The 26,472-nt window shown below is 38.4% G+C and overlaps 1 protein-coding gene across 3 annotated transcripts in view; it reads right to left on the bottom strand.

Annotated features, from left to right (window-relative positions):
* Window positions 1-2,117: 2,117 nt before the first annotated feature.
* phkb (phosphorylase kinase, beta) overlaps window positions 2,118-26,472 on the bottom strand; it is a 109,938-nt gene continuing 85,583 nt past the window's right edge. For 2 of the 3 annotated variants that reach the window (XM_008404871.1, XM_008404873.2), the window contains 15 exons: window positions 22,192-22,275; window positions 20,336-20,440; window positions 18,363-18,445; window positions 16,680-16,770; window positions 14,084-14,142; window positions 12,343-12,505; window positions 11,921-12,002; window positions 11,255-11,312; window positions 8,197-8,287; window positions 6,861-7,066; window positions 4,889-5,023; window positions 4,431-4,560; window positions 3,470-3,577; window positions 3,155-3,295; window positions 2,118-3,059 (listed from right to left, as the gene is read on the bottom strand). In XM_008404871.1, the coding sequence (XP_008403093.1) occupies window positions 2,922-3,059; window positions 3,155-3,295; window positions 3,470-3,577; window positions 4,431-4,560; window positions 4,889-5,023; window positions 6,861-7,066; window positions 8,197-8,287; window positions 11,255-11,312; window positions 11,921-12,002; window positions 12,343-12,505; window positions 14,084-14,142; window positions 16,680-16,770; window positions 18,363-18,445; window positions 20,336-20,440; window positions 22,192-22,275 (1,674 nt within the window). In that variant the 3' untranslated portion in view covers window positions 2,118-2,921. Of the gene's footprint in view, window positions 3,060-3,154; window positions 3,296-3,469; window positions 3,578-4,430; window positions 4,561-4,888; window positions 5,024-6,860; window positions 7,067-8,196; window positions 8,288-10,938; window positions 11,030-11,254; window positions 11,313-11,920; window positions 12,003-12,342; window positions 12,506-14,083; window positions 14,143-16,679; window positions 16,771-18,362; window positions 18,446-20,335; window positions 20,441-22,191; window positions 22,276-26,472 lie in introns of all 3 variants that reach the window. The other variant, XM_008404872.1, reaches the window with a different exon arrangement.

Genomic DNA, 26,472 nt, shown 5'->3' on the forward strand with positions numbered 1-26,472 from the left:
AAAATGTGTTGCAATATTATTGAAAGCACATAACATGCTTAAAAAATAATCCATCAAAAACGTTTTGAGAGTAATTTAAAGTGTATGCAATGGTTGAACCTACATCTGTGCCATTTTATTTTTATATCTTTTCAAGTGATTTTTTTCCCCAGATTTTGTTTTGTCAAAAGGTTTTTTTTTCAAATTAATTTTCAGACAAAAAATAAAATAAAATTGTACTTTTTGAAACAGTTTCTTTGCTTACAATAACATAAGAGCGAATTTCTTTCGATACGATTGTACTTTTCTATAGAAGGCCCACTTTATACCTTTATATATTTGCACAATGCAGGTCTAACTGTACTAGGAGGACAATTAATACAAAACTATTACATTTTCTAGTGTGTGTATCGGTTGGATCTGAATTGGGGTTCTGATGCTGAGTAAGGTTCAGCTGGCTTCAACTTCATATTTCAAAGCCTAAAATTTTATAACAGCAGATAGTTTAAGTCTGAGTTTGTTCTAGATAAATATAGATGTTAAAAAAAATTTAAACATGACGTCAGTAGCATGTAGGCTATCACTGACACGTTGGCCTCCAGCAACAACTAGTATTCAAACAGTGTATAAGCTAACACTAGCAAAAACAATAAGGTTAGCAAAAATGATGTCAACATGTGGAGTCATTATCATGTTGACTAACATTGACTCAGTTTATTTAGTAAGTTAGACTTACCATGATGGCATTTTTTGGCTAAATTGCGGCCATTAGCATGAGGGCTACCACTAGCAGTGGCAACCCTCCAGTTAGTCTTCATGTAGAATCCAAACAACTCTGTAAAGGGACCTAAAATATAGTGAATAGCATGTAATAACATATCACTAATATGTTCACTAACATGGACTTACTCCATTCAGTATGCAAGCAATATTGTGTAAGCTAAATGCTAAAAGCTTTCTGAAAGATGAAACCTGATATATTTGCTCTGAAAGAAGTTTTTTACATCTATTTTTAATGTTACTACAGAATACCTTCACACAATTTTACTGGTTATCTGTCCTTTAATTCTCTTATTTGTGATAAGTAAAGTCACATTTTTGAAACATCAGGCTAAAACAGTCTGATTTACTGAACGATGCTGCATCCTAGGGGTTCAATGGAGCATTAATCATTCTTCAAAGTTAATCAGCAGAGCAACGTTACATCAAGGATAATGTCTCTGGATTGCTTCTGAGTGCTCTTTAATCGTGCAGCAGTCAGGCGGATGGGGACATCATCCAGTTATTTATGGTTAGGGGAGTAACAGAAGACCTACAAGTGTGCCTTCTGAACAGTAATTTATCTTTATAAGAGGAGCTCCCTCTTTAAAATCCCTGCTGCTGGAAAACAGTCAGCTTTTCTTTTTTTTCCTCCAGAGATAACACCCTCAGAAGAGTATAACTAATTGGCAACAATATGAAAATCTTTCTAAAATCCTATGGGAGCCATTTTATGTAAAAGAGATTTATTAAAGAAGACAGACAAGAACTCCTCTCTTCGGGTTCTGAGTTGATCTGTATATATTGAAAAAGAGACAGAGCTCATTCATCTTATCCCCAGACTCTCGCCCACCTCTCCGCCACTCGGTAAATCTTGCAGGGCAGCAAATCCAGATGTGCTGCTGAAGTGAAGACTTGTGAAAAGTATCCAAGGCCTTGGAAATGTATTTATATTCCTTGAGGGTTTTTAAAAAAAAATGTATTTCATTTAGTTAGTTTCAATAAACATCTCATTTCAGTGGGAATTTATGTGATGGACACTGGGGTTGTGCATATGACTGTGAAGAAAATTGTGAAATGGTTTATGAAAAGAGTGGTTTACATTGGTATTTAGCCCCGTTTATTCTGACAACCCAAAATAAAATCCAGCAAAGTAATAAAATCAATGGAAGAAGGAGGTCTAGTCAGACATAACAATTTTTAACATTTTGACCTGCATGAAAAATGCAGTGTCCATTTTCTATGTACTGTCCACAGTAACAGATGGTGGTGGCAGCATCATTCTGTGGGCCACACACACACACACACAAAAACACACACACACACACACACACACACACACACACACACACACACACACTGATGGAAGGAAACTGAAGAAAATTTTATAGTCTATCATTTTATTTGAGATAAAAATATGTCTTTTACACATCTGGTTCACTAACAAACACAATAAAGCTCTGATGAACAATGACGACTGCGATGGCATCCAAAGAAGTGTGTTTAGAGCTTTAAACAGTCCTGCTAACGGATGCAAGCACATTTTTCCACAGATACAGAGAAGTCTAAAGGGTACTCAGCCCAAAAGACTTCACATGAGCAGTAGTCATCGTCACGCAGAGCCCTTCTGAAAACTGTTTTATGATTAATTACATTCAGAAACACTTCCCTGAAATCTATGACAGAATGTACCTTGGAGAAGGACTCAACATGCTATGCTAAACACTAAAACATCTACGTGCTGAGAAGAAAAACACACAAAACTGTATAGGTTAAAAAAAGGTCAGGTGTGGTGGTTCTCGGTCAGTTTAACAGTTTATTTTCTGTGAAACTGGCAGGAAACAATGGCAAAGTTAACTGCTTTCTAATTTAAGTCATCAGTCAAACATATTTAGTTTCCCTTAGTACTGAACACATAGTTAGGCTCACAATTTTAATGATAATCTACTAGATTACAGAGAATTATATCTGCTGGTGAGATACGGAGACCAGTCCCACCTGAGCTTTGTTTGTGAGCAACATGAGTGATTTCTGAAGAACCAGGTGACCAACACACACCTTTTAGACTTCTATGAAAAAATACCTCAACATTTAAAAGGATTCGAATGCATGCAACGGAATCTAAGAAAGCATTGAAATCCAGGTGAAGCAAATTAGCGATGATGACTTTACATGCTGTAAATCTAGCTAACAGCACATGGGTCGTCCTTGCAGGGCTTCATGTCTCCTTGCAGCAGCTGAATCATCACTGCCTTGGTCAGGTAGCTGGAGGTTCCTCTCTTTCCTAGAGGCGGTGTGTTGTAGAATACCTCCATGTCATCCTGGGGCCAACAGTCACAGTTAGGGACTTGCTACAGCAGTTGCAGTTTGGTATGCTACAAGTGCAACCAGAGAGGTTCCTCAGAGGCTTCCGTACCTGTTTCTCCATCCCCTCAACGCGACTCCGGTCTCTCTGGAAGTCGTTAAACGCCTCCTTCACCAGACTATCCAGATCCACCTTGTCACCGAACTCCAGCTCGGGGTTTCTCTCCAGCACTACGGCCACAACCATCAGCAGCTAATGGTGGACAGGATTGCAAAAGACAATTAAAAGAACTGAAGAAGATTTTATTATTATTATTATTATTATTATTATTATTATTATTATTATTATTATTATTATTATTTAGCTAATTTTGCTTCAGCTCTACTTGCTGCATGTTTGTTGGTGTTAGTTAGTGAGGTTCTTCACCTCTACAATGATTTGTCTGTACTCAGGCAGGACAATGTTCTTGAGTGTGTCCTCCACCAGCAGGGAGAAGTTCATCTCGTACATCGTCATGTCTGACAGTGTTGGTTGCTGCGTAATGACAGAGAAGACCTTAGACATGTACTGTTGTATCTAGCAGAGTAGGATGCATTTTACATTTGTAACAGGGAGTAAAACATTATGTATGATGCTATAGCAGCTTGTAACAACGTTGAACAAAAACGAAGTGGAAAAACGTTGCCTGGTCCGAGTTTTGATTTGGTTCGAACCAAATAAAAACAAACATTTGTCCTGCTTTGCATCAGCATTTCTACAACTGATTGCGATCCAAATTTTGAACAAACTTTTAAAATGTTGCAAAAATGAAAATGAAGCAAATTAGGCGGGTTTCCATCTACTGGTTTAGAGTGAATCAACCAGCAAGATTTCGTCAGGTGTTGACATTTCACATGGCTGTGAGAAACAGGAAGTAGAGATTACCAACAAGCATGGACCAAATATATCAGATATATGGGGAGAGGTTTCAGGAGTCTGTTGCTATTGGGCAAGTTGTAACTTTTATGTCAGTAAGTTCAACCAGTATTGCCAATGTTACATGCTGTCTGGAGACGTAGACAAAGGAGAAACAGGATCAGTCATGATCTCCCCTTTAAGTAGCTTAAAGGGGAGATGGAGAGTTTTCCTTTTTTTTTTTCAAGATTGAGGAAGTTATTTAGAATTTAGCCATTTCCATTCACCTTTCCTAAAGTGATACTTCAAAATGCAGATAAAAAAAAAAAAAACATTGCTGGAAACACGGCTATTGAGTCAGGACGGTGTAGAGTAATTGAAATTCCTTGGGCCCCAAGACCAATTTAGCATTGTTGCTGACCATGTTCATCTCTTTTTGACCACAGTGTACTCATCTTCTAATGGCTGCCTCTACTGTAAAAGGACTGCGTACCTGTGGGAGGTGAGTTCCACCCACCACGATACCGTTAGGCGTCCTCTCCAGGATCTGCCACACACGGTCATAAAACCCCAGAGGGGTTCTGTTCAGACTGCCGTCGATCTGACGCCTGTTCAGCCAAGACCTGGGGTAAAAACACCAGAGCCTGATGAGATCACATCCTCAAAATAAGGGCAGCTGTTGTCCTTTAAAAAAGATTGTTTTTTTAGTCAATGCTAGTTAATTAGATAAGATAAAGCCTTATTAATTCCCTAAGGGAAATTGGCTCCTGCTTTAATTAGATGATCTGATATAAACCAAGGGAAGAAGACAAAATAATTAAACATCAAAGAAGATGAGTAAACACACCAGAGCTACCAAAGACGCTCCGGTATGTTTAAATCTGTGAGTTAAATGGAAGATGAAAGCATAGATTTAGTTGGATAAAGCATTGTTTGTTTATTTCAGCGTACCTGGCAGTGTGCTGCGGCTGCAGGACGTCCAGCAGCAGTTGCTTGATGTCGCTGGGAGAGAGCTGGTAGATGTCCTGAGGTGCCAGGTCTCCAGCTCGGATCTTCAGCTCATGTTTCATGGCCTGAACGATCCAGCTTGGTGTCCACACAACAGACGGATTGCGTTAGAGATTACAAATGCAACCTTCTACAGTTGCATTGCAAAGAGGACATGATCAAAACCAAAGCTTAACTTCTTAACCCTCATTGATGTCACTCGATGCATACCACAAGTACGTGGATCTCTTACTTTTTCATTCTGCCTGATGCCACCCGGTGAAACTTTAGTTGCTGATGCAAAATTGATCTTCTTAGAAAAGAAGATCAATTTCTTTGGGGATCCATATTTTCTGGATCCTTACACTTGCTTAAAAGACACAACAGAAGTTCAGAAGTGATGCCACTTCTGCTCTCTGACCTTCGACCTCAGGTGAAGTGTTGACTCGTTATTCTTGCTCTTTGTTTTACTTCCTTTAGTATAGTCTTTTCTTACCAGTTTTTACACCTCTTGTATGATTGCGTACCTTTTATCTTTCATTTCTCTACTTCCAAATGACACAATCAGGATAGATTCAAGGATGTAGCGGTCAGCTGTAAGATTCATTTCCAATGTACTGTTGAGGCCGTTATTGATCGAAACGCTGTTTTTTTGTGAAGTGCTGCCTGAGGGTTTAAAGGTCACAAACATCTATCACCAGAACCCAGCTGGGGCCTTTATGTGCTGAGATTCCTGTTTGTTCTCCTTTTATACAACCAATTTAAATATAACTGCAGATGCTGTTTTAAGTGGCCTCTATTCAACAACTGCTTACAGAGTTAGGATCTTTGTACACAGTTTATTCTTACAAAGAAAACTGCATTTCCAGGAATCAGAATAGTTTTCGGGGCCTATTTTTGTCTGTTTTATTTCCACTGGAAGAAGTAGGACGAAATCAGAGCAGAAAGGACCATTGGTTACTCTTTATGGGAAAAACTACAGCTGATTTTCTGCAATTGAAACTTTCTTCTTTTCTTGCACATATCTGGGAGTCAGGATTGCTCCAGTTAGTTCACACATTTCAACATAAGAGTACTCTAATCCTAACCTTTGCTCTGATTTCACTGTTTATTTTTTTAAAATAACTTCTAGCACTCTGTTGTGGATCATTACAGCTGATGTTCCTTTAGGTCAAAACACACACCAAACCTGTTGGGGGGGTTTGTTATTGTCTGACAGCATTCATCAGATCAACGGAGGCAGACATGAAATCACCGTAAGCCTTTGGATGATGTTTTTTATGTCCCTATTCCAAATAATTTCCACTATCATAAGTTTTTGCACCTGTTTATTCTAATGGGTTGAAAGTCTGTTTATATATTTACAAAAAACACACCACCAGTGTGGCAGATAAAAGCTGAAAATAGTCATTTTCAAGCACCAAATTACAGATTCAGGCAGCTGGATTTACAAAACATTCTGAAGGCATTTCTACCAGTCTAAAATTTAGATCCACCTTTGGCAAAATATCACCATTTTGTGTTCCGAAATGCTTCTAAGATGGATTTTCTCTTTGATTTGTTGCTATTAGGGCACAAAGCTAAACATGATTTCTGTGAGACAAATCGCGCCACTGTTGGTGAGCAGTTAACAAAATCCCACACAATACGCAAGCCCGTAGGCACTTTCAACATTTTCAATTTTCCTGATAACATGACGCCTCAATCCAATCGCAGAAAATTGCAGCGAGGGTAATTTGGAGAGTGAGAGAAACGCAGGAAACAACCCACATTACTGAATCTCAGAGGGATTTGACAGCTATTGGTTTCTTGAGTTTTTCTCTGGCTAACAGCAGGGAGGGGAAAATTACAGGCAAACATGCTGCATGAGAAAATCCCAATTGGTAAAACACATAAGAGCTGCTCCAGGTTCAAATTCAACCCGGTATCGTCCTACCCGACTCTGATTTTGAGCATGCCGCTGAACAGCTCGGGGTTGTTGGAGATTATCCAGCCGATGTGGATGACCAGCTCCTGCTGGAGGACAGCTTCCCTCTCCCCGCCCTGGGGAGAGCACTTGCTGTAGATGATGCCCTGGATCACTCCTGGAGACAGCGGGTTGGAGATCACCTCCTCCTCATGCCCAAACAGACCCAGGGTCACCTGGTGATCATGTGCAAACAAAAAAAAGAGTGCTGAAAATCTACCAAAGTTTTCAGCAACAAAGAAGAAGAAAAAAGAAATAATGTGCTATTATGCAGACCACTTTATCAGGAGACAATTTCAATATGTCTTCTGTTCCTTCAATTTGAAATTGGCCTCCTCTCTCTGAGTCAAAGTGAGAGAGTATGTGACACCTTTGTAGTTTTGCTCAGGAGGAGCATCAGAGGAAAATTACACCATGGCAAATTTCACTGATGAGAGGACACGCTTTTATGTTTTTGCCTCCGTCTGATGAAACTCCGAAAGGTTCATCCGAGTATCTAAACGGATTCGAGCGAAAGCGTGAAAGCCTGCAGCTGAAATGAAGTTTTGGATTCCGTACAGGATGCGCTGTCAGATTTTAGTAACAATGTGAAATATAATCAGAATGAAAACTCACTCAAATGGGACAGCACCGCGTTCTGCCTCTACTTAAGACTTTATTGTAAGGAGAGGAGCAGCATCCGTCTCCAATTTTAAATCGGCTTTTCCAATCAAGTTGAGAGGAGCCTACCCTCTTGCCTCATTGGCAATCTATATGCAGATTCACACCTTGAGCTACTTCAGCGTAATGAAATACCTAAAAGTGTTCAGAAGGGTAAAAATGCAGCAAGATAACTGGAACTCTCGAGAGGAGGCTAATCTCTGAATACCACTTGAGAGAGAATGATGCATTGAAAGGCATCCGGCATGACGTGGTGAATCCACACAATTCACGAGTCAGTGTGTCAATCGTGTATCCACACAAGCCGCAAATTATTGTGTTGCCAAAGGGGGGTTGGGATGGGTGATGGGGGGCAGGGGATGGGTTATGCTTGTTGACTTGCTGCAATTGCAACTATAGCTTGGATCCAAACACAGTCCGCATAAGCTTTGATGAGGGACATGCGCAAGCAGCTGGCCCAAATAGTTCCCATAGGATACAGCATGAGGAGCCTTCAGCGATGTACACATCGAGATTTCCCTTTTTCTGCTAATCAGTGAACATTAAAATCACTGGCCAAACATGCCGCCAACAGTTTTCCCCAACATACTATGCTTAGTGAAGGGGTAGATTTTACTCAGGCCCCTCTGTCTCTGTGTCCACTTACCTGCTTGCCTTGCACTAAAATACTAGTAATACTGGGGGCAAGGCTGTCCACTAGCTTAGTTAAGAGACTGGCAGCAAGACGGACAACAGACCTAATGGGCGAAAAGACACAAGAACATTCTTGAGATATTTAGGACAAGTAACAAATTTACAGCTTGGACTTTAATATGCACAGCGCCTTGTAGAAATCTTTAAACCACTTTTAACATTTTGTCATGTTACAACTGCAAATTTTATTGCATTTCATTGGGATTTTACATGATAAGTCAACATAAAGTGGCACAAGATTAATCAAAAGTAAACAGACTTTTGTTCAGTTTTGTTCAGTCAGAGTCTTTGTCAGTTCTGGAGGCACGCAGTTGAGTAAGGAATGTAAAGCAGACATATTGCTCAACAGAACTAGCAAAAGCCCCTTCTCCATCGTCAAGTCTCACTCTAGCCGGTTACTGTCTAGTTCGGATCTAGCCAAGTTGGGTTTGTTTACATTGGCAGGGTGTTCCATCGGCGGGAACTTGTGCGGGCTGTGAGCACGGAAAAGCTTTGGACAATGCGCTGATGATGTCCTTTCATAAGTGTACCCCTAGGTGGTCAGTTTCTTTGAAGTCGCTTGCTATATTTTTAATCGGTGCCAGCTGATGCTGTATGTGTTGTTAAGTCGCAACAATCTGTCTGGGGCTGATTGAGAGAGAGCTGGTTGAAGCACTTCTTGTGGAGAAAGGGCTAAAGACTCCTTAAAGGGTGTTGAAACATCTTCAGGAAAAACTGAATGAAAGTCAGATTGCCTTTGATTTAAGCCTGTTATAGCATCTTCTTCCTGATCCAGAGTTATTGAAAGGTTGGTGTTGGTTTATCACAATAAAAACCAAATAAAAATATTTAAGTTTGTATCCGTGACAAAATGTACAAAAGTGGACCTTCACAAAGCACTGTAGCTTCTTCCTTTGTATCCTTTGTACATTGTCCAATAATACCAAGGGTTACAGAAAACATCTACAGTAGCAATGTACTTAAAAGTGTTCATCCCAATCACAACGAATCATTTCGATTCTAGAAGTTCCAATATTACGTTTGCTTTCCAGTAAATATTTTAATGTTCACGCGAGTTTCAATGTATCATTCATGAGGTTCAACGTGGTCCGCTATATGCTTCCTCTTGTCTGCAGGAATCCTATTAGGAAAAAATGGCACACTGAGATGGCAGTTATCTAAATACAAAGCTAGGGATGATTAATGACACACAAAAAGGATTTACATTTCTTACAGCAGTGGTGGAAGCACGGGACGATGTTGTGAATGAGGTCATGAATAAGCTGGAACACTACCTGCTCTTATTATATGCTGAGTAAAAGTCCTAATCAATTTTTCTACCTGAGACGTTGCTGTATTTCATGATTACATTTTACATTTGTGGGGAAAACAAAGGTACAGCTGGGAAATCAACAAAACGTTAAAGTTTAAAAGGCATGGTATGCTGTCAAAGCACTGATCCTTAAAAAACCTATTTCAAGCCTCACTTGCTGGCCCATGTTAGAAAAATGAGAGCATATACACAGTTGAGTATGAGAGTAGTTTCCCTACCAATCAAAACAAAACAAATAAAAAGACTATACCATCTTTAAATGCCATAAGAGCATTTCTCTTAGCTGAAAAAAAACAGCATACAATAAAAGTTGTGATGTCAGGAAGCATAACGAAAGCAAACGATGAGCACAGAAAGCACTGGCCACTGATGAGAGGAACAAATACTCAGTTATGACATATGACAACCACCTGCAACATTTGGTCAGTATTTGTGGATGAGGCCAGCAGCAAACCACAATTCAAATAGAAATTTGACGTTTGAAATGATTCCACACCCAAAATAAGCACAAAATACAAAATCCATTTCTGTGATGGACAATCTAAAATGTAGACAATCTTTGCTTTCGTGGATAAGAAAGTTGTTGACTTTTTTTCCACTTTATGAACTGGTTTGCTCAGTAACTTTAAAGTTCTTCCGGCCATCCTGAGGTATTTAGATAGAAGGACCTAGGGTAAGAGTCAAAATCTATTTAATTTGCAGTGCACGGCCAGCCTTTGAGCCACTGGGAATGGACTTGGAGGAAGGGGTTCAGCCTCTGTGGTTTTAATGTAAAGAGAAAGCCAACACTGACCACAAGCTCAGCTCCGGCTTACATCCAACTGAAGGTTTCTGCAAGCATCCTAGCTGGCTCGCCAAAATCCTGACTGTGTAAGCCAAGGTTTCATGTTCCTACATCAGTTAATGCACTAGAAATACAGTAGTGTAAGAAATTGACAATATAGCCAAAAACCTGAAAACCCCATTTTTAGGCAAATTAGAACAAAGTGAATGTTGGCGACTTAAACTGAAGAATTTCACATTAAAAATTATGTTTAGAAAGAGACTGTTCACATGTAACTGTTCACATGTCACTTATGTCCACCTATTTCTATTTTTTTTATTTTTGTCATCTTTATTCACATTAATCATTTTCTAATTTGAAGTTTTTAGATCATACAAAAATGCACAACTGTTTTGATTATAAAATAAACAAATCTATTATTATTATTATTTGTAAAATTAAATTGGAACATCTTAATTTTAAGAGTTTATTTTTCACGATTACAATGAATGGTGAAATCTTACAGGTCAACACACAGCTCACACAGCTCTCCATCTAGCCAGCTAGCTAGGCAACTAAAACATGCGGGAACATTTAATGTGTCGCCCGCTGAACTTTACCTGTTTCCCATGAACCAGTATTGTGGTGATGTGAGGGGCTATAGAGCTGGCATACTTCTTGGTAATAGCAGCAGCATGCCGCACTGCCAACCTGCAGTTTATCCAGATCACGTAACAGTTTGTTTTATTAGATTGGGAAGTCAGGACAATGTGATTAAATGGATTTCTACAGACACAAGAAATAACAAAAAGCATTTCAAGCTACTTTCAGAGGAAGTCTGTCTCATGAAGCCATAAGGCCACTAAATGACACTACATGTTCTGTGATTATGTTTTGGACAAACACTGCTTGTGTGTTGAAATGGGAATACCAGACCAAAGTTTTCTGCTGCCGGCTCGTCTGTAGATTCTCTCCAGTTCATCCATGAGGTTCTCTGGAATCACAAACATGGCTGGTTTTATAACTTTTTCTAAATTTTGCCCTTAAATGGATATGGAAAGCATGTAAGATTAATATAGTTTAAACATTAAAAAAATTGTATCCCAGCTCCTGCCCTTGAGAGACGATATGTTGAGGGATTTACTGCAGATGCTTTCCTGCTCCAACACACCTCCATAAAAATTTTTTATTTTAGTTCTAACTTTAGCTTAATTTAGACACATTTAGATTACTAGATGGATTTCTTTAGTATTTGGTAGAATTATCTTTTAAATCATATGACTTGGTTCAAACATTTTACATTTCTATTCACGAGCTTCTTGCCATAGTTTGCTGGGATTTTGACCCAATGGTTTATAGACTGCAGTTTATTTACAGTGAATGTAAATATCTGGTGTGACCTGTGGATGTGTTGGAGCGGAAACACGTCCAAAAGTTGCAACTCTTGTCCCCCAAAGGACCAGAATTGGGAACCACTGCATGAATCAACAGTATAAAACTGCTAACTGATCGTCTTCTAAGATTATTGTATAATTTCTCCTAAAACACCCTGGTGTTCTACTAGAATCCTTATTTATGAACTAATTTGCAGAGTGCCCATACCATCTTTTGCCAGGAAGTCTGGTCCTTCTCTTCTGAGGAGGATACAGGCGAGCTGAGCCTGACTGGCCAAGCAGTTGCAGTCCTACATAAATACGCAGGCAAGCAGAATAAAAAAAAGATGAGAGTAATCTCGAATGCAAACTCAATATTTTTCAGAAAACAAGAGAAAAAAGTAAATGATGGTTATCATTAACCGACTTAAAATGAAACATTGTTCATGGTTTATACTAATTGGAGTATTGATTTTGATATTAAGGTGCAACAGCTAAAAAAACATCCTGATAATATTTTAGTTGAAATGCTATGACTTGATCCAAAGTTTTACATGTGATTCTTTAAAATAATTTCCCTGTTTAACAAGAACACAGGATTGTTTCAACAGAACAATCCGGACCATTGTTCTGTTGAAACAATCAGCTTACATGAAACTTCTGCAGGATCTCATAGGTGGGCTTGTTCTGCCACTCCTCCACACTGATCTCCGGCTGCTGCTCCAGGTCCGAGGCGTTGGGTGTGCTCGTCTGCCGCTTCACCTTCGAGTGCTTCGGCAGTTCCAGCTCCTCAAAGCTCTTAAACTCTGGGATCCTTTAGCACACGGAAACGGACTGCACATGTCTCTGTTTTCTTAAAATGAACCAACTTATAGCTGCTACCTTCAAGCACTAAAATAAGACGGGACTAGCTTCTGTAAGGGCATCAACCACCATGTGACAAGTGACACAAAACGCATGTCATGTCAATCATGTCAACTCATGTCTCAAACTAGAATTGCAAATCATAGTTAATGTTGGAATTATGTTCAGATGATTTAACTTCAAGAAGCACATCAATGAAGGTATTTACCAGATAGAACTGGTAAAGATCTGGAGATCATCACCAAAAAGAAACGGTGAAAATATCAGAGGAAACATGCAAAAAGCTGAATAGCAATAATAAGATACGTTTGATTGCTGTAATGTCAATGAAATATTTTTCCACTGATTATTAGGCAAAAATTATATATTTTTTAATTAAATAAAAAGAGCTCAATTATTTTTCCCCTCCCCTGGCTTTGGTTTATTATCTATTGAGCGATTACTGTCACATTTCTATAGGTGAGGGACATTTTTAATTTAAATCTGCTATACAGAATGGATAATTTCGAACTAAAATGTGCTTATGTACAGGTATATCAATAATGTAAATAACGTTAAAAAAAAAAAAAAATTGAATACTGGAATGTTATGGTGTCACTCCTCAGTCTGGGTCAGTAGGAGCCTGAACACTGGACACATTTATCCAGCTTAATTCAACATGTCTATTCTTCACATATAATAATAATAATAATAATAATAATAATAATAATAATAATAATAATAATAATAATAATAATAATAATATAAAAACATAAAAACATATATGCAAAATATTTCATGTATAACAAAAATGACCTCTCATATTGTGTATTAGTTATGAATGTTGAGGCAACCATCTAACTACATTCCTGCTGTCCTTCACATCTCATTAGCTTAAATCCTAAATGTATCTTGCCCAAACACTGGCACCTTTGACCTTAAATTAATCATCCTGTGTTTTAATGCCAGATGTAAACAAGATGTAAACAGGAAGGAAGGAACAGGAAGGATAAAGGAGAAGTGTGTAAAATCAACTTTTTTATTTTTAGTTTTATATCACATTATAATGTTATTCCCTCAGCAAAAACATATGTGGAGTGTTGCCTTGATTAGTTCATGCATATTTGAGAAATCTTTTAATCTCCATGGCAACCACTCAGCTGTGTGTGAGCCTTGATGTGATGACATCCTGGAGGCGGAGTTTCAGAAAGAGGAGGAGTTTTTAAAGAGACATCTTCTACCTATCTTTTTTTGTCATATATAAAACACTTTTATGACAATTGATGTTAACATAGTTACTTGATTTTGCTATAAAATGCATTATGTGCCAGGAAAACACATAATACCGTCCCTTTAAGTATGTGACAATGTCAATTTTACTTGACACATAAAATAATGATACTGTTATCCTTTCGAAAAAATGTTGTTTTCCTTTGGCGAAACAGAGAAAGCACTTTAACCTGAATTTTCACTTTTACTGCAATCACAGCAGAGAAAGCATTCACATTTAACAAGGAAAGCGTGAAGAAGCATGAAGGGAAGCTCTTACTCTGCCTCATTGACGCGAAGGAAGTCCAGCTGCTCCACAAATGCTCCTGATATCAGGGTCTGTGAAAATGATGGGGGGGAAAATAGCACATTTAAAAAACTATAAAGTTATTATTCTGGTGATATGGCCCCAACCATCCAAGAGACATAACAGTCATAGAGGATCCATAATGGCTTATGTGCCAGCAGGAGTGGAGGAAGCAATCTGGTACACAAGGTTTGTTGGGTGACTCAGTAAACATAAAATGCTTCAAAAATGCTGTAAAAAAAAAAAAAAAAAGAAAAAAAGAAGAGATCCAGCAGCAAGGTGCAAAACCAAGTGACAAATTTCATTTTTTAAACATTCACAGCTGCCGCATGTAACGATAAAAGTTAGAAGATCTCCAAAGAGGAATAATAATAAAAAGAAGCAATTCAATTTTCCAATTTCCCCTCCTCCTCAGGTCCAAACGTGATATTAGCCATTCCAGCTGAAGTCAACTCAAAAACAAAACGAAGTGGTGCAGGAGATGAGCGATTGTGCTCTCCATAACAATGAGATGATGAAGAGCACAAGTGTTTCAAAGCTGTGAGTTAGCTGTGAACTGAATGGCAAATAGGCAAAGGGTGGGAGGGGGTTAGGGGGGGACTTTAAAGTAAAAAAAAAAAAGAAGGATCTTGTGTGGAAGTCTCTGTTGAGCACCGCAAATACAGTCTGAGAGGAGTTGGAGTAGGAAAACTTGCCTGGAGTTTGACAAAGACGTTAGTTAAAGTTACCAATGTTGAAAGTAGTTCTAGTTCTACCTTGGCCTCATTTTCCTTGCAGTCTGTTCTGTGGAGTGCAGTTGTCTCAGCGAGTTTAACTTTGGGATGCTTACAGTTGCATGTCCCCATGGTAACCTCTGTGGGAAACTTAAACAACTCTAGAGCAATTTATATTAGAACAAGACAAAGGCTTGAAAAGACAACAACTCTGGTCTAAATGCTTCATGTCATCAAACTCATTTTGATGACAAACTGAATCAACATTTAAATGATAATTAAGGTTAATAAACTAACTAAATTGGTATTTTGTGACTGGTACAACATCTACAGAAACATCTGCCACTAACTAGTAATCGTCACATAGGGCAGAAACTTGGTTCACACTTTGAGAGATTTTGTAAAACCAAATCAGATGTAAGACCAGACTGACTGAGCCATGATAAAAGCTTTATTTTGTTCATATTGAGCTATGATATAACTGAAGTGTGTTTTAGACTCACAAACAGAAATTCTATGTCACAATTTTATGACAAAGAGCAGAATTTAGGTTTTCACAAACAACAACATATCATCTAATTTCTGTAATATCAAAGCAGGTCCCAGAATGTCGCTCTACCTCCACCATGTTTGACTGCAGGCATTATGTCCCGTTTCTGAAAGGCTGTTTTATTCTCATTCCAAAAAGCTCCACTTTTCACCGTCTCATAAGTCCACTGAATATTTTCTTAAGGCTTTAAGAAAATATTAAAATCCATAAATAATGTTTTTAGAGGTTTTCACCCTTAGACATTTTTTTTGGTTCCTTTCTTTTTTTTTTTACTATTGAATTATGAACACTAAGGCAAACAAAGCCTGAAGTTCCTTAGATGTCATTCTGAGGTTTTTTGTGACCTCCCAGATGACTTGTGAAATCTTAAAAAAAAACAAAAAACATGGATTTAGATTTTTTTTAAAGAGCCTTCCTTCTATCCTTGTAACACTGTTATTCTCATATTATTTAGACTTTTCATCAGTGACTCTTGTACAAGTTTGTTCTTGTGATTCTTTCCTTCATTCTTGTTATTGTTTTTCTTAGTGTGGCCCTGGTTCCACATCGTATTGCTCAAACAGTGAGACAGACAAAGGTGAAGGAAAAATAAAAGTTAATACTGCTGAACAAATAAGGGGCTTTATATCAATGTCAAAGAAAGAAACACCATGCAGAGACAGAAAAAGCAGGGGAAAAGTTTCTGCTTTGAAAAACCAGCAGGACGAAGAAACAATTCAAAACAAAGAAACAGTGCAGCTAATTCTCTCTCATTTACAACACCTGTAAAGATCATCAATCCTTAAGAGTCAAAAAGTGATTTCCCACTGATCCTTTGAGGAAAACATTTTCACGGAGAACACACAAAGATAGAAACCGAGGAGGAAATGGACACAATGACCTCCTGCTCAGCAGAAAATGAATCTTGACCAAATGCATCGTCAGTGACCTTTCCACGGAATGCACCTTTACAAACCAATACTAACCGTTACATTCACTCTCCAGCTTCAGTCGTGCCGGAGCAGGTCGGACGCAATGCACTGATGCAACACTTTTTCATAACGCATTAAACTGGCCTTGGGGAAATGTTTTAGGGCTGCTAAATTCACTGTCGCTGGAGCTGTGAAAGCTCTTCATCTCTCATGTCCAATATTTCATTCTGAATCCCTTTCTCAATATTTGAACTCCAATAGAGTTCTAATTGAAAACTTTAGTGTTTTCATTCACAAAGAATTTAAAGCGTGCTGCTGTTGCACAGCTGTTAACTCGGTAAAGCACATCCTTCCACTCTTCATTCCAAACACGACGCTTTTCTCCATTCACGTACCTGAAGTCTGTCAACGTGAACTTTGACCCCGCCGATGACTCCTTTCTTGAAAGAGGCCAACATGTCCAACACTGGATTGAAGCGGCTCCCTCTGGGTAGATAAAATATTTGATAGGTGAAGCTGCCAGTCAGACCTTCCTTGAACATCAGTCAAACTCACTTGAGTTTGTCAGGTGTAGAAAAACTTGGTCAATTTTTCTATTCACTTTTATTCTTTTGTTGAACATTGATTTATATTCAGTACGAACTTTACCCTTCCTAAAATAAAAATGCTTCCACCCTCAGATGCTTTGTGGTGATATCAAATAAATTATAAGCTCTTAAATTCATATTTTTTTCTTCTTCTCTCTGTACGGCAGCAGCAGAACGTTTGAGCCATATGTGAGAACACATATGCATGGCTGTCTTAAAGATTTGTCAGCAATAAAGCAAATCGACCTGTTCGTGAAGAGAAACATATTTAGAAATATTTACAAGGAGTTTTGCATTTTTCCTTATTAAATCCCTTCCAAAATCTACAGACAGAAGAAAAAAAAAATGATAAGACAAAATAACAACCAGGCAGGTTGAAGTCATTCATTCTGCTGCCTAAGGCTGAGGCAGCAGTATGGTAGAAGTAAGAATTACTGCCACCTGCAGGTGGAAGTTGGCATCACTTAAACCTGATGTTTATGACCCTTTTTTTTTTGGAAAGTTTGCAAAACATGTGCAATACATACATACATGTATACAAATGTGGAGAATTGTTGATTTTGTGTTAATTTTCCCGATTGGAAGATGGTGAAAATGGAGTCAAACTACACAAACACCAAAGAGTGAACTCACTGGACATACAAGTGGTTACCCTTCAAAACCTACGTTGAAAACTGCCATCAAATTCATTAAATCCGGCTGATCGACTCAGTGTTTGGGCCTCTGATGACGTTATTGACCTAAACACAGTCAACTGGAATTGTCAGTGTACATTTAAGAAAAACTGGGAAATCCATATTTTATTACAGTGAGCTTGGTTCTTACTGCTAGCATACATCTGTTAGAGGAAAAAATAAACATGCGACTGGATAATATCTTTAAAACTTGATTCATTCTTGATTTCTTTGCTAGTCACAATCAATCTTAGAATTCAAAGCAAACGTGTTGTAACCATGCAATCTGGAAATATAACTAAACTTCAATATCATTTATTCCGTCCTCTGTCACCTGCCGTACGGGTCATCGTCCTGATCAATGGCAAACTAATGGCTATCGAGCTGCTGCTATGAGCGCCCATTGATTCATTTTTGGGCGCCACAGTGAGGCTGTTTAAACATTTGTAGCGCATTTAACATATGGCTCCCTGGGTAACAGTCAATACTTCTGTAATCAGCCCACCAGCGAGGCTGTAGTGATACAAATGAGAAACATTATCACCCAATCAGCAGGCAAATACAGTAGCACCTTTCTTCTACTTAAGATTAATGGCACACACAAAATGGGAAAAGGGGTGGCAGCAGACAGGGAGGAAAGTTAGACAACAAACAAAACTAAACAAAATGAACTGGCTTTTTAAAAGCTTCACTGCAGGCGATAAATATAGCGATAGTGACGCAAAACGAGACAGAAGAGAAAACGCCTTGGGAAAACGGTCACATCAAAGTAAAACAGCGGAAACGATCTGCTTTGGAGTGTGAGCGTGTGTATTACTTGATGTTATCCTCGCGGATGAGAACCAGGAAGAGTGGACGTCCCTGCATCTTCCAGCACTGCTTGATGAACTGCAGGGCATTCTGCATACACACACACACACACACACACACACACACACGCACACCCCCCACGCACACACACACATGCACACACACACAGAGAGCATCTCAGACCCATGTGCTGCAGCTGTAAAACATTCAATTTCCTTTATTTTTTTGTGGAACAACTGAGTCAGTGGCATTTGGAAAGTTCAGCCTCCTCTGCTGTCAAGCTGAGTTTAAGTTGCGGAGCTCCTCAGGCAGCTCAGCGTTAAACACAAACACAGTTTTGATGTGGAGAGATCACAGTCTGGATGTCTGGAGCGTTCCTGAAAACACAGCTTATTGCCGGATTCATGTTGCAATGGAAAAAAAAAAAAAATTATATTTGGGAAACAAAGCTGTGTAAACACCTGCTTTCTTCACTGAAACAAGAAACGAGGACGTTTTTAAATATCTAGCACTAAGACGTAAACGGATTTTAAGAAAAAAATGTTCTCTACTCTACAACACTCCTGGACAAGAGCGTATTTCAGTAATGTTTGCACTCCACTACAGTCCTGCTGGTTGTATTGACTGACTGAATGTTCTTGCACCATAAATTGGCCAGAGATAATAATTTACTGCATTCCTGATTGAACTGCTGGCTCTGGATCAGCAGGATTTTTTGATAGTCTGACCTGATTGTGTCCCAGGTTTCTGACCCGCCGACACCAGGCTGTCCTCTTCACTGCCTGAAGCAGCACATCTCTGTTCCTTGCCTTTTTTCTATTAGGCCTGTTTATTTAATGTAATTGCCTTTTTATTGCCACAAAATGTTATAACCTAACAAAGTATATTCAATACCTGCTTTAAAGCTGGTAGAAGCACCTCTCACCAGCTTTTTCTTTTCCAGCTATACTAGCCAAAATCTAATTTGCATGTAATCTATCTCCAACTAAAGACTATTTTAGTACTTGATTATTCTGACTATTAATTGATTTGACCACTTAAGCTAGAGCAATGTTAGAAAAAAAATATTAAAATTCAAGTACATAAGTAATTAAATTCTTTTTCTAAATAAGAAAATAAACATTTTATTGCCTAAAATGCAACAACATAACACTCCTTTAGTGAATTATTGGTCATTTTGTATCAAAGGATGTACCTGCAATTACAAAAAAAACTTTTTACATCAACATGTGAGAAGCTCAGCTCTAACATCAATACAGAGAATGGCTGATCTGTTGACTATGTTTTGGGGATTAACTAATAGTTGAATAGCAAAAGGTGGTTAATAGGAGAATTTAACAGAACCAGGTGAAGGTGAAACTGAGCCACTTGAGGAGTTCTGGGTAGAACATACTTAAAGACAAAGACAATATTCTCATTCTAAAGGCAAAACTTTGTGTTGTTCTTTCTGCAAATGGCTTTTTTTGAGTCAGCATATTCTAGTGAACGATTAATCGGTTGCTTAATATCAGAGCAGGAGTGCAAAACTCTTTTTGTTTCAGTTCGCATGCAGATCATGAATGTCGTCAAAGGTCCGGTTGAGGCAGAATGAACCCGTTAAACTACTAAATCATAATAGTTTTCTTTGCGTTTGATTAGTACGTCTTAAAATCTAATTTTTAACATCTTTTTTTCACAGTGATGTATTTTTGGATCAATCTAAATGAAAACTGATTTGATTTGAATGATAAAAAAAAAATTTAAGCACAAAACTATTACTTTAAAGATTCATTTCTATGGCCCTCTAAAGTTTAGCGGGCCACATAAATAGCTGCGGCGAGCCAGACCTTGAATTTGACACGTGCACATTAAAGGGTTGCATATTGTCTTGTCTTTCTTCCATTTTAGTTCTGTTCTTTAATGTCTCCTCAAACCAGACAAGGTGAATGTATTTAAATCACATAAGCTTTTCCAAATCAATGAAATGTGACATTGACTCACCTTAATGTCGTCAATTAGCAGCATAACATCTTGAGACAAGTAGAAGTCACTTAGATCAAACACTATTGGGTAGCACACCACCGTCTTGCCCAGTATGCGATAAATCTAAGAGACAGACAGACACACACACACTTGCTGTGATATCTGAAGATGGATGGCCCATAAGCAGTTAGAAATGTATTATTCTGGGCAGGACATAAAACGAGCCATCAGTCCTTGGTGTAGAAGTCACAAGACCGCTTCTGATAAGTCACACCATCAGCTCATAGTACACACAGAGAGCTGGTAGAAAACTGATGATGATGATGATGATGATGATGATGATGTCCTCTGGCATGTTGCCATCTTTCTAATAAATGTTCCATTATAATATTGTCTTAATGTGTTTGGAGTCATGATTCATTTGTTTGCCAGTGGCTTTGTTGCAGTGTTAAAAGGTAAAACTTTATCTGGTTCTGTGACCTTCATTCAGCACAAACTCAGATATTTGCTCATTAGGAGTGAAAGTGGGGCAGAATAAGTTATTAATTCTAGCATTTTTTTAAGTGCTGCGTGAGAAAAAGCAGTAGATGCATTGCTGTTGGAGTGCCTTGAAAAGTATTCAGACACAAATTTGTCTCGTTGCAAAGTGGACTCGACTTTACTGTGATGCACTAACAAAGCAGTAAGTGTGGAGTAGGAGGAAGTGACGTATTCTTTTTAAACATTTTAAATATAAAATTCTGAAAAGTGTGATATGCATTTAATTTCAGACCCTTCTGAGTCAATTTATAGCAGAAGCATCTTGAGTTGCTCCATCAACTTTAAACTTCCAGACTGAAAGTTGAATTTAAATAAAGCTCATGATCAATCAGTTTGGATTGAGAATATCTGAACATTTCTGACATCGGTATCAGCCGATTTTTGTCTGGGTTTTTTTTTTTTCTTTTTAACATACTGCTATCGGTCCTATAAATAAAACTGGGTTAATGCTAATAACCAATAGTTCCTTCCATCCATTTGTTTCTGGAGGGAAGCAGATCAATGCTGTGGTATTTGACTGGTCATGAGGCAGTGATAGTGATGCAGTGAGGGATTGTGGGGAAGAAAAGAAGCAGTGGTGAAGTCAGGTGTGGTTTTTTTTAAAGTTATTAAAAAGGTAATAAAATGAATATGACATGTAATATCATTAAATATCAGTAATTGGCCATTACAGCAATATTGACACCCACATTTTTGTATTGGTGCATTCCTAATTTCAAGTAATGCCACAAATTTTCTATTAGATTTATGCCCAAAATCATTCTTAAACCCACCACTGGCATGTTTGGATTTTAATCAGATTTTTCAGTCAATAGTTTCTTTTGGTAAAAGGCATCTTCCATTTTGATTTAAAAATATATTTTTTTTCAAACAGCTTGTCAGAAATGATTTATACTCTCCTCAATAATCAATGGAAGCATCTCTACTGAACTTTGAGAAATCAAACCCCTTTCATTATTGCTTTTTGTTCCACTACGTTGTGTTTGTCTGTCGTTCAGTTCAACGGGCTTGAATATTTCAGAACGTCAGAGTAAGACAGCAGCAGCTGGCATAATTAAGTGTAGATTATCAACCGAATCTGAACAACAGTCACTGTCTGTGTGTTAGAGAAAGAGAAAACTAAATTCAGGAACAGAATGCTGTGTGTGTGCTTCACGTTCACACTAATGTATTCAGATCAATATGTGCTGTGTGCATCAGTCATCCCTCTTGACCCAGGCAGCACAACTACAAATAGAGGCACATATGCATTCATATCCTGATGTGTGGTGTGTGTGTGTGTGTGTGTGTGTGTGCGTGTGTGTGTGTGGGTGAATGAGCACACACTCAAATACCTTGCAGGTCCCGATGCAGCCCACTGGCCTATCCGGACGCCCACTCAAACCCAGCTTCTTATTGACGGCTAGAAAACGGTACGCCTGCAGAAACACAAAGACCTGATCAGTGTGCACAGCCTTCACGGCATCCTCTCGCTGACCTTTCTGTTCACAGAGAAAACATTGCGCAGCACACCTTTCCATACGGATCCCTGTGATTGCATCTGTGCCACTTTGAAAATGAAAATATCATACTTGATTTGAAATGTCATGCTCCAGAATTTCATTCCACGTCGCAATGGAAGCATGAGCCCAATATCTCTCCGTCCTGCCGAGGCGTTTTGTGATTCTGCCACTCATGAGCTGAAATATCGTCCCCCATGACAGAAAGCAGCAGCGGATATTAGCTCGGTGTTTGAGTTATGAAATGCAGCAGTAATCAAGGTCCCTGTGCTGCCATCAGCAGCGTGCTTAGTGGGCAAAAGTACACCCATGGGCCCCAAACACCTGGTGTCTGATACCAGCAGTATATTGACTCACAGAGAAAGAAACAAATGCTTAGAATTGAGCTTTTATTACAGTAAATAAAACACAATCCATATCTTTTCATCATTCGCTGCCAAGTAGCCAGACATATCCATCCAAATCACACAAAATTTTTGTCAGTCATATTTTTGCACTGACTTTTACAAGACTGGAGATCAATAAACACATAACCAATTACTGAAAAAGCAGGTTATTTCACAATGCTGGTAAATTTCAGCTGAGTGAAGCTGACACCCCACCCACGTCAAAAAAATCCAGCAAATAGTCTGAGTGGTAAGTTCTCAGTTTGAGCAGCTTTGGTTTCTCAGATACTAAAAATGATTTTTTAGGTCATCCAGAGTTCACCATCCTCCCATCTTGCTCCAAAACAAACCAGAGTGGACTACTTGGTTAGTGCTGCGTTTGTGCAGGTTTCTGCCGTTAAAACTACTGCAGCAAAGTTGTTTTCAAGTTGGATATTTGCGCTCCACGCAGTGAGCGGTGCCTAGCTCTAGGTTGATCTGATTTATGAACGATAATTTCGGCCAGCCGTTCTCTACCGCTCTAGCGGTCAGCCACTTCAAGACGGCCTACATCACCTACATTGTGTCCAGTGTGTAAGGGAAAATGGTAATGATGCAATTATAATAGTCACATGACTGTCACAGTTAAGACCAACTACAATTGACGGTGTAATGTAATAATACACAAAGAACATAACTTTTTAAAGTTTGATAAGTAATACTTATGACCTATTTATGACGGATGATGATTCTTGGTTAATATCAAGTTGTCAAAAGAAATAAATTTTAAACAATGGCAACTTTGTATTTAAAGTGTCATTATTTACCAGATGACAATTAATGACAACAGTCATTAGTATTTAAGATCCTTCATGTTCATGACAGGTGCTATGTCAGGTTTATGACAGTGTCATGTCAGTCTTATCCACACCCTTTAAATAAAATGTTACGAATGTTCAATGTTTAATTTTAAGAAGTGCTCACTGAATGCAGGGGAAACTAATTATTAATATTATACATTTGTTAATGAGTGGTTTTATCAGTACATTTTGCTGCAACACATTCCCAATCTTGATATGGACCAAAATCCCAGAATGTACAAAAATCACAGAGCCTATAGCGACCAAGACGACGGCGCCGCCGAGATAAACAGATTCTGTCAAGGAAGAAACGACTGTCTGGGCATCGGATTAAATATTCAGCATGGTGCCCGCTCCGACTCCCAATTCCATATTCCATCTGTGAGGCTGAGTGCCACACAGCAGAAACAGGAAGACAGGGAGAGGAAGAAAAAGTAGCAGGTATGACAGTTCAAAGGGAGATGATAGACAATGGAAGAAGGTCTCTGATTTAATAGGCATAATGGAGGTGGGGCAGGATGTAAGCCTAAGGGCGATAAGGGGGTTGGAGTAGCGAGTAGAACGGCCACACAGGGGAAGACACAGAAGGCAGGAAGATCTTCTAAAAGAAACCAGAACCTGGAGAGATGGCACGACGGGAGAAAATGGTTGTTTTTAAAACATGACGATGAGGGAAGGCGTCACACAACAGATTGGCAGATGAGGAATGGCAGCAGAGGAGGAGATGAGGCTTTGAGTGACGGATATGACAGAGGAGAGACAGATGACATTGAGACTGTAGACTTCCAACAGCAGGAATACCTGCTGTAGAAGAAGTGCTTGGTGTAACGGGTGTGTCAGAACAACTTGTATAATCCGCAAAACATTAAAGAAGCAAGATAGAAAGGATGAAAACAGCATTCTGTAAGAGGCTGAAGTTGTCACTGAATGCATCTGCACAATTTTGCTCATTCAGCAGCAACAGCTTTAATTAGATTCTCCAGTAAAATCATGTTGACTACAGAGACTTTTCTGTTACAGAAGTCACATACGTTGTACCCCAAGGGTCAGTCCTGGTGCCTCTCTTGTTCAGTATCTACGCCATACACTGTTTTTGCTCCCATTTTTTTTTTAGCTAAACTCAAATGTAAAACATTTTCTATATACACAAAATAACCATTTCTAATATTGTTCACAAATCAGTGAAAACTGGGAGCAAAAGCAGAACGTTTGCATTTATATTTTTGTTCAGTTTCTGTATCTTCATCAGATGTTAAACAAGAGATATATGTAATATTTAACAATACATGAATATATTGTCCAAAATCTGTGTTTATCATTAGTGAAATACTAATGATAAAACACAAAATGGTGTGAGAACACAAAATTTAGATTGCTATTCATCCTTTCATGTTGTCTCATCTAGGGTATTGCACTTTTCACGTGGTTACAAAACTTTTAAAAGGAACAAACAAAAGTTTTCACTTTACTAGCGTTCAGCTCCTTCCTTTATTACTTTTGTAATTATTCCTTTATAACTGACTTGTTAAAATCCCAATCTAACTTCTGCAAACCAAAATCGTACTTTTCCTTTAGATGTCTTTAAATAGTATCATACATTTGTATTTAATTCTGTATCATTTAATCATTTAAATCAATCGTATTTTATTTTTATGCTCTGTGAAAGGTGCAGTAAACATACATTTTGCTGACTTTGCTGCCATTGGAGGATTCATTGCAAGTTATGAAAACATCTCACACAAGGTCAAGACACAGAGGAAAGTACAAATTGGGTATTTGACAATCATTCAATATTACTCCTTTATTTAGGTCATCAATTTTCATTAAAGTTAAACATGAACCTGCTCATCAAAAGTGTCTGGAAATATTGTATGAGGAAATACATGGTTAGATTCAGAGGCAATGAAATCCTCGATGTGAAGAAATACTTTATGGCAAAAGAAAAAACATGAGATTTTTGTAGTTACTTGGAGTTAATGTGAGGAAGTCTTACAGCTTCACTATTTGCAAAAATACTTCAGAAGCACCCATCTGATCATCATTCTGAACGCTTTGCTTAAAAAGTTGTTGCAAGAAAACTAAGATCCCTTTAGCCTTCAACAGGAGATAAATCCTTCATCTCCAACAGAACTGTGAGAAATGTAACCTTTGGAGAGTCATTCTGTAAACTGCGCTGGTTTATGGATTGTCACTTTGGCACAGTAGCGACTTTACCATTATGCTGATCAATCAACACGAGGAATCACTGCTGGGACAATAACTCACTCCGGCGTCGCTGCAGCTCTGCTCTGAGTGATGGGACAATCAAGAGGAAAAACTTAAAAAGGACGAGCTGATGGTTTGACAAGCACATGGAATGACTGAACCTGGATCTATTGGGATACTGGTGGATAAATCCTGTCAGGTAGATTTGTGTGCTGCCGGAATGACACACAAAGGCTATTCAAATATTAACCTTTTCTTTCCACTCACTGTTGGTGGTTTAGAGGAAAAGAGCAAAGAGTGAGAATTTACTTTAATATAAATACATAAACAAACCTTTATGTAATATTTCAAATAAAATAACCATACCTATTAATACCAAATAAAAAAGGATGTAAACAGTGACATGTATAAAATGTTGAGTAATTATGCTCTAATTTGCATAAACATTAGCTCTTATGTTGCAGAAATCCAACAATCTAATGTTTCCAATCTCTGAAGTCGATTTTTTTTAAATGCAAGCATGACTAGCAATAATAAAACACATTTTAGCAATGGATAAAACTGTTGGAACGGCTTAAAAAAAATGCAGGAGACAGAGGACACAGATGTAGAAAGAGCAGGAGCCCCTGTTGTATCAAATCGAGACAGGAGCAATAGAAAGATGGCCACTCTGAGGTTAAAACAGT

The sequence above is a fragment of the Poecilia reticulata genome, linkage group LG3 (genome assembly GCF_000633615.1).
Source record: "Poecilia reticulata strain Guanapo linkage group LG3, Guppy_female_1.0+MT, whole genome shotgun sequence".
Classification (NCBI taxonomy): domain Eukaryota; kingdom Metazoa; phylum Chordata; class Actinopteri; order Cyprinodontiformes; family Poeciliidae; genus Poecilia; species Poecilia reticulata.